Source organism: Taudactylus pleione, unplaced genomic scaffold (assembly GCF_031769625.1).
Source record: "Taudactylus pleione unplaced genomic scaffold, aTauple2 ptg000016l, whole genome shotgun sequence".
NCBI classification, from domain to species: Eukaryota; Metazoa; Chordata; class Amphibia; order Anura; family Myobatrachidae; genus Taudactylus; species Taudactylus pleione.
The window spans coordinates 14469510-14483635 of record NW_028284418.1 but is presented as its reverse complement, the minus strand read 5'-3'; the positions used below and the strand labels follow the sequence as shown (position 1 = coordinate 14483635).

The window sequence follows — 14126 nt, the reverse complement described above, 5'->3', positions numbered from 1 at the left end:
GTCCGGTCGATGTCCTGGGCTTTTTCCCCTTAATTTTTGCATAATTACTAATATATATATTTTTCTATTTATTTATTTATTTATTTATTTATTACCAGTTATTTATATAGTGCAGAAATATTCTGTGGCGCCTTACCGTGAATATATGACTATTCACATCAGTCCCTGCCCTTGTGGAGATTACAATCCATACTTTCGTACTCTCTTGGGACGGCTGGATGCCTCCTGAAATTTGGGTGACATTTCCCAGATTGGCCGCCACCGGGCGGTGTGGAGGGGGGGGCGTGATTCATTATAGCCTCGCCCCCTGCTTTTCAAGGCCCGTAATATCGTCAGGGGCTGTGATGACGCGATCATGCCTGCACATCCCCCACCGCCCACTGAAGCCGCCCCCATGCCCCCTTGCTGCTCCAAGCTGGCTGTCCCCTCCTGAAGGTGGCTGCCAGAAAGTCGGAAAGAATGTCTATATTCCTTACCACATGTACTACAAACACACACACACTTCCACCCTAGAGTTAGCCTATCTGTATTTATAATAGTTTACTCCCCATTCCTCTTCTCTGACCATCACCTTCTCTCTTTTAACCTATCCCTCTCTCCTTCCCTTCCTCTACCTCCTAAAGCCACCATCACTAAACGTAACATTGAGGCTATCGACACGGTTTCCTTTTCCTCCCTGCTTGACTCCCCTATCCTCTCTCTCTTCTGCCCTGAACAAGCTGCTTCCCTGTACAATGCCTCCCTTACTTCTGCTCTAGACTCTGTTGCTCCGGCGATTGCTACTCACCCTCGCAGATCCACACCTCAACCCTGGCATTCCAAATGCACCAGATACCTGCAAAAGTGTTCACAAGCTGCTGAGCGACAGTGGAGATCACGCTCTAAGGCAGATTTTCTCCATCTCAAACTTATGCTCTCATCCTACAGTGCTGCTCTTTCCCTCTCTAAGCAGTCATATTTCAAGAACCTCATCTCCTCCCAGTCCTCAAATACCCAGCGTCTCTTCACCACCTTCAACTGTCCACCCCGTCCTTGCCTCCCCTCCTCACTCTCTGCCCTTGACTTTGCTACCTACTTTACATCTAAAATGAATTCCATACGTCAAGACATCATATCCCACCAGTCCCACAGCTCTACACCTCCACCTTTCCAGGATCACCCTTCCCCATCCATTTTACAGACTCTGACATCCTTCTCCCCTGTATCTGGAGAGGAAGTCATGGCCCTCATTCGATCCTCTCCCCCCTTGACCCTGTCCCTTCATGTCTCCTCTGCTACCTCTCTCCTTGTGCCTGTCCCCATCTTGCCCACCTCCTCAATCTCTCCCTCTCATCTGGGACTGTCCCTTCTGCATTCAAACATGCCCTTGTCTCTCCCATTCTTAAAAAAACTACCCTTGATCCTAATACTCTCTCCAACTACCGTCCTATCTCTATCCTCCCTTTTGCCTCCAAGCTGCTTGAGCGTGTTGTATACAATTGCCTTGCCACCTTTCTTTCCCCCCACTCCCACCTTGACCTTTTTCAGTCTGGCTTCCATTTGCTCCACTCCACAGAAACTGCCCTCACAAAAGTCAGCAATGACCTTTCCAAATCCAACGGCCACTACTCTCTGCTCATTCTCCTTGACCTCTCTGCTGCCTTCGACATGGGGGACCACCCTCTCGTGTTGCAAATCCTTCACTCCCTTGGTCTACGTGACACTGCCCTCTCCTGGCAGTCTTCCTACCTCTCTGACCGATCCTTCTCTGTCTCCTCTCGTGACTCCTCTTCCCCGCCACAGCCTCTTACAGTAGGTGTTCCCCAAGGTTCTGTTCTTGGACCTCTACTATTCTCCCTCTATACGTCCTCTCTAGGTGAACTCATCAGCTGTTTTGACCTCCATTATCATCTCTATGCTGATGATACTCAGATCTACCTTTCCTCCCCTGACCTCTCCCCTCACTCGTATCTCTAACTGTCTCTCTGCTATCTCTTCCTGGATGCCCCAGCGATTTCTTAAAGTTAATATGTCTAAGACTGAGCTGATCATTTTCCCACCCTCTAACATAATCTCACTTCCCACTATTTCTTTATCAGTTGATGGCACAACTATCTCCCCTAGCCCCAAAGTGCACTGTCTTGAAGTTATCCTGGACTCCTCCCTCTCCTTCAAACCACATATCCAGAACCACTCACTGGTAATCTCCAGATTGGACTACTGTAACCTCCTCCTATCTGGCCTCCCCAACAATCTCTCTCCTCTCCAGTCTGTCCTCAAAGCTACTGCTCGACTCATCTTTCTCTCCAAACGCTCTACATCTGCCTCCCCTCTCCTACAAGCCCTCCACTGGCTTCCCTTCTCTTTTAGAACCCAATTCAAGGTTCTCACGCTCGCTTACAAAGCCGTCACCCATTCCTCTCCCATCTACATCTCTGACCTTATCTCCCTTCACTCTCCTGTCCGCCCACTTCGTTCAACAAATGCACGCCGCCTCTCATGCCAACTGATTACTTCCTCCCGCTTCCAAGATTTTGCCTGTGCTGCTCCCCACCTTTGGAACTCCCTCTCCCCATCAGACTCTCCACCTCTCTACAGTCCTCCAAACGGGCTCTCAAAACCCACTACTTAATCAAAGCTTCCTCCCTGTCTACCCAATCTGTGTCACGCCTGTTTGTCTACCCGGAATCGGTATGATTTACCGCCATACCCTAAGACCCCCCCCCCCCGGGAGGCCTAAACCTAACCCCCCCCCGCGCGGCTATCCGCACCCGGCGTCCCTTCGATCGGGATGCAGGGCGTCGGTCTCCTGGCGTATGTCTAATGACAGGCGTCGGCATATTGACGCCTGTCTTTAGACCCTTGCCGGGATATGACAGTCGGGAAGCCGGCTGTCGGGATTAGGTCCGCCGGCTTCCCGACTGCATACCGTCTACCCCTCCCCTTTAGAATGTAAGCTCTAATGAGCAGGGCCCTCTTGTGCTTTCCCTTACTTTACAATCGGGGTCTGCGCGATATGGTCAGCTGGCCCTGTACAGGGAGACACTGGGCTGGAGAGGCCTCCAATGTGAGCGATTAAGCATTTGTGTATGCAACCACTTCAGCAACATACTGTACCTGTGATACTCTCATAGCACATTCACAGAGGCATATCTATGGCAGGGCGAGTGGGGCAGGGCTGAGTACCCGGCGGAGTGTCTGCTGCTGGACATCCCAGCAGGTGTTTATTGAATGAATGTGCTCCCTCCCAGCCTCCACCTCTGCTCTGAACCATCCAGGGGTGGGCAGGGATGTGAGACTGGTAACTCCGCCCACCCCGCTATTTCATGGGGTGGTAGTTGCCATTGCCGGGCCAAAAGGGTTAGGTTGGGGAAGTCATGGGGAGTAGCCGCCAGGGCCAGCATCGTTGGGTGTGGAGGGTGTCTGGACCCCAGAGGCCCTGGGAGGTGGGCGGGGCTGGCGTGCAGACTGGGCATCTGTCCCCCTCACCCTGTGTGCTTGCCACCTCACCACTGTGCTGCCCCCTCCCCCATGTGTGCCTGCCACCTCATCTCCACACCGCCTTCTCCTTTTGCTGGGCGCCTGCTGAGATTTTGTTACCAGCAGGCGCTTGTCGGTTACTTCCCTGCAGCCAGAGTACACTCCTGAGCTCCTCCTATCAGCTCTCGCAGTGTGTAAAGAGAGACACATCATGATATTGTTCCAATAGTGCAGAGCACGAGGAGCTGTCGTACAGTGGAGGGCGCAGGAGTGAAGCTTACGGTAAGAACAATATTGTGTGTCGATGTGTCATTATGTGTAAGGGGCACTTACACTGTGGGCATTTCATAATGGGCCCTTCCACTGTGGGCATTGCATATGGGGCACTACTACTGTGGGCATTATGTGTAAGGGCAACTACTACTGTGGGCATTATGTATAAGGGCCACTACTACTGTGGACATTATGTATAAGAGGTACTACTACTGCTGTGGGCATTGCGTGTAAGGGGCACTACTACTGTGGGCATTGCATGTAAGGGCCATTGCGTGTAAGGGGTACTACTACTGTGGGAATTGCATAAGAGGTACTACTACTGCTGTGGACATTGCGTGTAAGGGGCACTACTACTGTGGGCATTGCGTGTAAGGGGCACTACTACTACTGTGGGAATTGCATAAGAGGCACTACTACTGTGGGAATTGCATAAGAGGCACTTCTACACTTCTAAATTGCATGTAGTGGGCACTACTGTGGGCATTGTGTATAAGGGGCACTACTGTGTCATAACGTGAACAGGGATCACTACTATGTGGTGTAATGTGTATCAGGGACACTATGGGCCTGATTCAGAGCCGGACGCTCTGACCAGAGCGCTCGCTCTGAATCAGGGCCCACCTCCATAAATATGGAGCGTCCTCCTGGACGCTCGTATAGCTGTGGGTCACCACCCACAGCATATACGAGCGTGCAGGATGATGGTCGCGATGGTCTTGACCATCGCGACCATCGCCACTGCGAGCAGAAGCCTGCGGTTGAGTTTTTCAACCGCAGGGCCAGGAGTGATTTTGGCTCTATCAGAGCCAAAATCACTCCCACTGACATCACTAGTGATGTCAGTGGGGCCGGCTTCAGACGGTAGGCGTTCCCTTGGGAACGCCTCCGTCTCGCAGGCACGCCCACCACAGGGGGCGTGCTGTCAATCAACATCGACAGCACGCCCCCTTTGATCAGACACAACGAGCGAAGGAAAGTCCTTCGCTCGTCGCGTCTCGCGCATGCGCACGACGGAGCTCCCTCCGTCGTGCGCATGCGCAGTGCACACCATCGACCCACTTGCGAGCGGACAGCCGCTCGCGAGTGGGTCTGAATCAGGCCCTATGTGCGGTATAATGTGAATACTATTGTGCTACTGTGCGGCTTCATTTGAATTGGGAGTACTATTGTGTGGCCGCTTCTCTTTCTTGTGAGACCACTACCCTTTTTTAAAAATGGGAGGGTGCATATTCATAGTTTGCATGAGGGCTCCGAACACCCTAGCACCGGTCCTGGCTACAGTTCTGTGGACTTTAAACTTCCTAATAATATTTGCAACTGTAGTCACAGGAAGATGAAGCTGCTTTCTCTGGTCCACATTCAGTGTTGTGCACACGATAATACCAAACAGCAGAGAGACTAGGCTGAATAACTGATTACAAGACTGAAGACATGTGTGATGCTAATTCAAGAATGCAATTAGTTGGAAATATCACTATAATCCAATTATATATTATCTTATGGCTGCGTCCAGGGAGGTTGGCTACAGTCAGGGCCTGCACCATTCGGTCAGCTGGCCCTGCGCACCTGCTGTCTCCTTTTGCTGTGCGCCCGGTGAGATTTTGTTACCAACAGGCGGCTGGCAAGATCTCAGGACCCGTTCTGCACATGCGCAGAATGGGTCCTGCGCAGACGCAGTCCCCATAACATCTGAGATGATCCTCGGATGAACGTACATCTCTGAATCAGGCCCTATGTGCGGTGTACTGTGAATAAGATTGCGCCCCTGGCGTCACTAGGGGGGTGCGGGCCACACTGGGTGACACCATCCGAGGGGGTGACACCAAAATAGCAGAGCTGCTCTTCTATTTTGGTGTCACCCCCTCGGATGGTGTCATCATGAAGCCAGGACACGGAGAGAGGCAGGGGAGTGACGGTGGGCTGCCCTAGCAGCTGCAGGAGCGCTGCGGAAGCCCACTGTGCCGAGAACGGGGGGCGGTAACGCCCTCAAGAGCGGCACACAAGGGGGCGTGACTTCGTGCGACACAACCACGCCCCTTCCAGTGAAGCCACACATCCCTTTAGAGTGTGCACACAAAAGAGCTTAATTCAGCCACACCGGGTGTCACCCAGTTAAGTGACGCCTCTGGATTACGCTGTGCGGCTTAATTTTAATTGGGGTACTATTGTGTGGCTACTTCCCTTTCTTGTGAGACCACGCCCCTTTTATGCGGTGCACGCTGTCCCTTTATAAATAAAAATGGGAGGAAGGGCGCATATTTATACTTTGCATGGGAAGACTGAACACCCTAGCACCGGCCCTGGCTACAGTCCCATGGACTTTACATTTCTTAATAATATTTGCAATTGTAGTCACAGGAAGATGAAGCTGCTTTCTCTGGCCCACATTCAGTGTTGTGCACACGATAATACCAAACAGCAGAGAGACTAGGCTGAATTACTGATTACAAGACTGAAGACATGTGTGATGCTAATTCAAGAATGCAATTAGTTGGAAATATCACTATAATCCAATTATATATTATGTTTTAAGGGATACCAACAAATCTGTTCAGGCAATTTTAGAATATCTTTGGAGAATAAGCAATCATTTATCTCTTATCACAGGTGTACAGGAGACAATAGCTTTCAAATTCAGCAGTTTTCAGCAGGAATGAAGCATTGTTTCAATATCTATAAGGGTACCAACAAATTTGTTCTGTATATGTTCTGTTTCCCAATGAGCAGTTTGTGTATATGAGAACACGCCTTTCATGGTATTTCTCAGAACATGTAAAAAAAAAAAAAATATGTATATAGGTCAGTCCTTTTTGACTATGTTCTCCTGCATGTGTTGAAGAACAACTGACATGATTCACACATAATGGAAATCTACTAAAGAAAAAGTGGACTTTCTTGTTAATAGCAGACTTAAATGTACTTTGAACCACTTGATGCTCTAGCTAAATGAGGTAATTAAATGCAGGAAAAAAGCACTCCAGGTTATTTATAACCCATGTTTTTTAGCCGTAATGTGGACATTCACATCTATTTACCATTCTGCAGACGTTTCATTGCCCAATATGCCCTCCTATTTGTCCCGGAAGGATAGCTAAAATAGGACACGCTTAGAAATGGTCAATATTTCTTCACAAAAGTCAATATAAATAACACAGTCACTTCTCTGTAAAATGAATCCTTACAGTAATTGGTCTAATTCACGACCGTATGTTCCTCTGGATGGTTGTAGTCAGTAATATACAGCAATATCCTGGTTCCTCCAAACGTCTAGGTTTTCAACACTATTACCCCTCAGTGTCAGTATTACCTCAGAATCAATATATAAAAAACAAGGTAGGGGAAACAAACATAGTGTAAAACCATAAACATGTATTCAATAAACCACAGGTAAAAACAATGGCCAGGTACCATAACAGACCTTTTTTGTAAGGTACAATATCTCACATATAGGAGTAACAATGCTCCCCCTATTGAGTAGTACCTTCCTCCACCAGGTTCAGGATGGCAGCACCATAGGATAATACACCATTGCGTTTCAATAATTTTTGGCCTTCATCAAATAGGAGGGTGTATCTTTAAAGAGCGCTTGAACCACATTGTTTAGTTTATATGGATTTCTTTGTGTATGAGGAAAATCACACTGGTTCCTGAGCTGCCTTTATTAGCACGGAGCGCAGGCAATTTTTTGTTAACTCAAAATGCCCAAGACTATTACAAAAATAAATTACATTTAATGAAAAACTTTGCATACGACAGGGGTTCCCAAACTCCGCCATTACAGTCCAGGTTTTAAGGATATCCATGCTTGAGCACAGGTGATTCAATAAGTACCTCAGTCAATTTGATTTAACCATCTGTGCTAAAGCATGGATATCCTTAACATCTGGACTGTTAGGGTGCATTGAGGACGAGTTTGGGAAACACTGGTGTAGAGCGATGTGGTACCTAAGGGAGGAATATCTTAACATCTGAGCTATAAATGCGATGCCCTTCCACAGACAACCTTAATATTATTTAATAATAGAAAGATTGCTGGGGGTTTAGGCCAGTGACATTACTTCTTGGGTAACGATAGGACTGTGACGGTCCTATTTTGAAACTTACTTTAAGATTCAGCTATACCTTTGATATTATTTCTTCTGGTCGTTTGAGATCATAATTAAAAAAGTAGTGTGAATAAAAAAGTACAGAAAATGATTTCATGAAGGGACAACTCTGATTTCCTTTTTATTGCATTTAATGAGCACCAAATCTTAGTGAAATCAAGCGAAAAACAATCTTTTACATATTAAAATGATAATACAGTAAAAATATAAAATAATTGAAAAAATACTTCAAATTGGAGTCATTACAAAAACATATAAAAATATATTAAGTACAAAATAAATTACCATCTAAAAAATCTGTGATATTTCACATCTTATTGATAAAAGACTTGTGTAGGTTCCCGGCAGTTCAGACGCCCTCCCCCCACCACACTGCTTCATAAAACATCATGCATAGCAGACTTGGCTGTTAATAATTGAAGGCACTAAATGAGTTTGGCCTTAGTAAGTCTTCCACTATGGGCTGGCATTGGATATGCATAGTAAGATTGATCATTTGGCTTATTTCCTTCCTCCAGTGGAGCCAAGTGGAGTACTGATATAGGTCAGAATGGCGCTCTGCAGCAGGCTAGCTCTCTGTGCTTCTTCCTCTCGCATCCTCAGAATCTCCACATCCTTCAGCCTCAGCTTCTCCAGCAGGGAAGAGATCTCACCTTCTTTATCTAACAACATGTCACGATGGGTACTGGCCTGCACTGAAGAGAAAGGACAAAACCAGTCTCAATTTACACCATTTGGTAAAGTGTTCCTATATTAAAGTTTTCTTACATATATGTATTCCACATGATATTAAATGCGTTCTTATACAAGGGAGGATCAATAAGTAAGGTAACATGTCCTCTCATGTGAGTAATTTTCTCTTTTTCATTTTAATTTTCTGCCCTTCTGCTCCACGGGAGGTTTCTGTCCTCCCTGAGCTCGCCTTAGGACACGCGTTACGGTTTGACAGGTGTACCACCCCTGTCCAATTCCCCACCAGGAACCGCTGCTTTCCCTCACAGCCATTAGACTGAACCTCATATCAGTCATACTGTCCAACATCAATTATAAGATGGTGGGACTGGTAAAAACATGGTCAAACATTGAGGTGCATCGTGTGATCAGATTTCTGCGTCTGTTGAAATTCATCGCCAAATTGTCGTGGTTTGCCAACATCTCACTTGAATCGTTTGGGAGGTACTGGACCATCCTCCCTACAGCCCTGACCTGGCACCAAGTGATTTCTATCTCTTGGACCATTGAAGAAGCACCTGTGTGGAAGGCGATTCACAACCAATGCTGAAGTACAGCAAACCGTCATGTCCTGGCTTCAGTCACTTGACACTGATTGCTTCTATGCCTGGATAGATGCCTTGGTGTACCATTGGAACAAATGCTTAGACAAGTATGGAGAAAAATAATCTGTACCAAGGCCATACTATTTATTATACGCTTATGTACGAGTTAAATAAATTAACGTTATTACGTTATTGTTACCTTATTTATTGAACCACCCTCGTATATGGTGGTCCCCCCCTCGGCCACACCACATCTGGTTAATTGCTGAAAACAAGTAGCTTAAAGCTATTGTCAGTGTGGGAGGAGTTAATGTGAGTGGAGTTAGAAAAGTTAGGCTGGCGTAACCAGTGGTAAAGCGGGCATGGATGTCCTCAAGTTGCTATAATTAGTCCTTGCATGAACACCTATACATACTGGTGTTTCATGCACCCCATTATTATAATTATGAAAAAATAACTTGTAATGCATGTAGGGCCCGATTCAGAGTTGTACATCTGCTGTGAGCATATATGCTAATGATGCAGGAGACATCTGAAGGAGAAAAAGAATTAAATAAAAGATGCCTCCATCCAGCATCACAAATCCAATGCCTGTGTCTGAAGACACAGGATCGGAATACCATCACGGCCATCGGTTGCGATGGACGTAGCCATCGGCCATCTGAGTAAGCCTTACTGAGAATGACTGTCGTAACTGCTCAGCCGGGGCCGGGAAGTCTGAGTTGGAAGACACAGACCCTGGCCTCGCCACTTCCACAAAACGTAGGAGACATGCCAGTCTCCATCCAAATGCCCGCAGCCTGTCAATCAGGCTGCAGCGTCAAAGGCACTGCCACCGGGATCACAGTGACATCACAGTACCTGAGCACTGCGGCCCCGGCACATGCGCAGACCACACACCATCGGACTTGTACAATGATGTTTACGTACAAGTTTGAATGAGCCCCTTACTGTATATTTGACCATGTCCTCACTCACTATTGCATGCATTTCTATAACCAATGTGTAATGCGGGCCATACACGTTGCGATAAAGCAGCTGATCCGATGGATTGGTACGATTTGGCTGCTATATCGCACAGTGTATGGGTTTGATGTCGGACCGAGCATGTACCTGTGGGGTCGTACATCGCACGCCCAGATCATACTACAGGATCAGTCCGATCAGGGCATGCGATGTGCGATCCCATGCAGTGCTATGCGGGCAGGGGAGGGGGGAGCCGGCATATTGGGCCACCCGATCGCACAGTGTGTGTGGACCGCCCGATATGTCGGAAATCAGATCTCCCGTCACGTTGCACGGTGCCTATTGCACTGTGTATGCCCCACTTAACAGTTATATTTCCCTCTACCAGGCAAAGTACCTTTTTGCTGTCTCTCCAGCACAGAGATCTTTTCTTTCAGTCCCTCTTGCGTTGCCAACTCAGCTTCAAGGTGTCCAATCTGCTCCTGCAGCTCCACTCGCACCCTTGTTATTTCAGCTACTTTGTCCTGTTCTCTCTTTGAGGACTCCTGCAGACACAACCCATATGATCATAAATTAGGCCAAAGTGATTTTTTTTTTGTTTTGGACGAAGGTCCCGAAATTCAGGAAACTGCTTCAAACACCAGTCTGAAACCCAGGAATAACTGCAAAAATGGGGAAATCGTATCACACCTTTAATTACAGGTTATCTATGCCTGGTAAAGATGGTGCGAGCTTTGGGGTGTCTCTGGAACCACAACCTACAATAGAACCAAATGGTAACACTGATATGTATTTCTTGGGTCACAATAAATAGGAAAATGCCTTTCCTACTAATGACATAGTTTTCCAAAGATGTGTGGTCAGATTTCTCATATTATATGCACACAGCTATGATACTTATAATTAGCGTTTCAATGTTTTAAATATTATATATAAAAATTGATCTCCTATATATTCCATGGGCAAATAGTGTGCACTGCCAGAGGAAGCATGGCCAGTCCATGGAGGGGGCATGGTTATTTCATAGAGGGTGTGGCTAGCGCTTAACAATTGCTAGTCCGCCTCCAAACCACCACTCTCCCTTTGTAATGCATTGAGAGAAACACAACAGAGACATACCTCCAAACTGTCCCTGCAGTCAGGACAAAGATACAAAACCAATCTATTCAATCCTCTAGATAATCTACTTCTGTCCAACATATAATTGATTTTCCACCCTCGTTGGTAAATAATTTTTCTATTCTCTCTTAACCTTGTGTAGATCTTTTCCACTACCACGCAATTCATTTCCCAATTTCTTAGGTTTCAAACCTCCTGTAGTTCTATAGTGACTAACCATGGAGTCTGTGATCTTGCGCAACACAGGCACTGACTCCTAGCAGTAAGAGAATGCAGGGAGTACCGTATATACTGTAGGTTATCACTGTTAGCTGGATTTAGAGTAACTATACATATTTATCATTCTTTGTCTATAGTAGACTGCAATAATATTCAGCTAGTGACCTCCTGCTGAAGGAAATAAGCGCAAGAATGCCACTCCACTGTGTTCTGGCAGAAATGAAGTCGGTTCTATAACAAATCTACAAGATATTGCGACTGTTTCTGGAATGTCTGTACCTGTTGAAACCCATCAATGCGTCTTTTCAGGCCCTCTATTTCAAGGGAGAGTTGGTTGTTCTGCGCCTGCAGTTCCCCCATCAGTTGTTTCTGCTGCAGGACTTGAGTCTGGGACTGATCCCTGGAATGGGTGAGTGTCCGTATCTTGTCCTGCAGGACAGTTGCATGCTGCTGCTGCTCAGAAAATAAAGAGAATAAAACAAGAATTATATTTCATCTGCACAAAGGGAAGTGGTCATGACGTCACATTGCTGGCTCCTATAATGCCAAGACGGGTTGGGTATGGAATCCCGGCGGTCAGGATGCTAACAGTGGCATCCCGACCGCCTGACTCCCGACGCCCAAAAGGTAAGTACCCCTATACTAACCCCTAACCCTCCCTCCCTGCAGCCTAACCCTCCGTCCTCGCAGCCTAACCCTCCCTCTAGTGCCTATCCCTAAACCTTACCCTTACCCTCATACTTACCCGCCAGGATTGCAGGCGCCGGGATTCTCACCCCTGTCGGGATTCTGGTGTCGGGATGCTGAGCGCCAGGATCTCAACTACATCCCACTAAGACATGTGGGAGCTGAAAGAGGCCAAGGGGTGTATTTACTTAAAACCGCAGATTCTTGGCATTTATGGAGGGCTGGATTTAAAAAGGCAATGGTAAGACATGCAAGATAAGGTTTGTTTTGCATGTATGTCTATTGCCCTATTAAATCCATCCCTTAAAACTTGAGAGAATCTGCAGCTTCAGATAAGGACAGTGTTTCCCAGGGTTCCGTATAATTTACCGCCGGCCGCAAATCCCGGCAGCGGCAGCCCGACACAGGTGGAAATCCCGAACGTCGTAAGGTAAGTATAAGCTAACCTATTCTACCCCCTAACCCTCCTTAGTCCTTAGGGGTGCCTTAACCTAACCTCCCCCCCCCCCCCAAGTGCCTAACCCTAATTCCCCCTCTAAGTGCCTAAAAACTTAACCCCCCCTTTCCCGCCGCCGAAACCCCCAGGTGTGGGTGCCTAACCCTAACCCCCCCCCCGGGGTGCCTAACCCTAACCCCCCCTTCACCTAGCCTGACCCTAACCTCCCTAATCCTAACCCCCCCACCGCGGCTGTCCGCGCCCGGCATCCCTTCGATCGGAATGCCGGGCGTCGGACTCCCGGCGTAGGTAAAGTGACAGGCGTCGAGATTTCGACACCTGTCATTTAACCCTTGCCGGGATTTAGCAGTTGGGAAGCCGGCGGTCGGCATTGCGTCCACCGGGTTCCCGACTGTTTCCCGTTTCCCAAAATCGCTCTTCATCACCCACTCACAGTCCAGGTACTAAGGATATCTATGCATAAGCACAGGTGTCTTAATATATCCTCAGTCAGTTTGATTTACCCACTTGTGGGCCATGAAGAGCAGGTTTGGGAAACACTGGGTTAGGATGTAGGGTTGATACAGTTTGCGCAATTGCCCAGGTTAGACCATAAAGGCATAAGTTCCCAAACTCCATCATTACAGGTCATGTTTTAAGGAGATCCATGTTTGAGCACAGGTGACTTAATTTGTACCTCAGTCAATGCGATTTAACCATCTGGACTAAAGCATGGATATCCTTAGAACCTGGACTGCAATGGCGGAGCTTGCAAACCTCTGCCATAAGTGGTAACACTTGAAAATATGCCTCCTGGATCCTCACATGATAAAGAAATACATTGCTGCTCACCAACAACCACATAGAGATGCATATACCCCTGTTACTAACCCGCAATAGATTCTGAGGATTGGCTCATTGCTAAGTGCACAGCATTAGTTGCTTTCTTCACTAATTTCGTACCTGAGGAGAATTCTACCTGCTGTATTCAAGTGGTGTTTTATAATATATTACTTTGTTCTAACAGGATAGCATATTTCACTACGGAGGCAGAGCATTGGGTGTAAGTGAATCTAAGGTGTGTCTGACATAAAGCTATGCTACAGATGCAGATATCTTGCAATTTGTACAACTTTGCCTATACCCGAAATTACGTTTTATTTTTAAGAAATTTATTTCACACCTGTGCTTGACACAAATATCCTTATATAGGTCCCATATAGTGCGCCACGAACTTTGGGACTTAGCCAAGCCTAAACACTAATCCTAAGAACCTAGTGCACTATAAGTGAACTAATGCTGGGTACACACTTGGTCAACGAGTCGGCAGTTTGGCCGACTCACCAAATTTAAATATTGGTAAGTGCATATACACTTACCAATCGTTCAGGTGATATATCTGCCAGCAGAGCTAATTTAATATGACCACCCACTGGTGACGTCAATGACTTATTGGGCTGCCGGCCGGCTATATAGATATAGCGGCATCGGTTGTGCTGCAGGGCCAATCAGATAGGTCTGAATGGCGTTGTTCACAGAGGGGTACACACCCACTGATGCACTGGCACAACATTTCAGTTA

General features: G+C 47.0%; 1 protein-coding gene across 2 annotated transcripts in view; it reads right to left on the bottom strand.

The window, feature by feature from the left end:
* Positions 1 to 7976: 7976 nt before the first annotated feature.
* The window catches only part of LRRC45 (leucine rich repeat containing 45), a 52046-nt gene continuing 45896 nt past the window's right edge, over positions 7977 to 14126 (bottom strand). For both annotated transcript variants that reach the window (XM_088473325.1, XM_088473326.1), the window contains exons 16-18: positions 11702 to 11875; positions 10482 to 10629; positions 7977 to 8536 (exon numbers count right to left, since the gene is read on the bottom strand). In XM_088473325.1, coding sequence (XP_088329451.1) covers positions 8343 to 8536; positions 10482 to 10629; positions 11702 to 11875 — 516 coding nt within the window. In that variant the 3' untranslated portion in view covers positions 7977 to 8342. The remainder of the gene's footprint in view (positions 8537 to 10481; positions 10630 to 11701; positions 11876 to 14126) is intronic.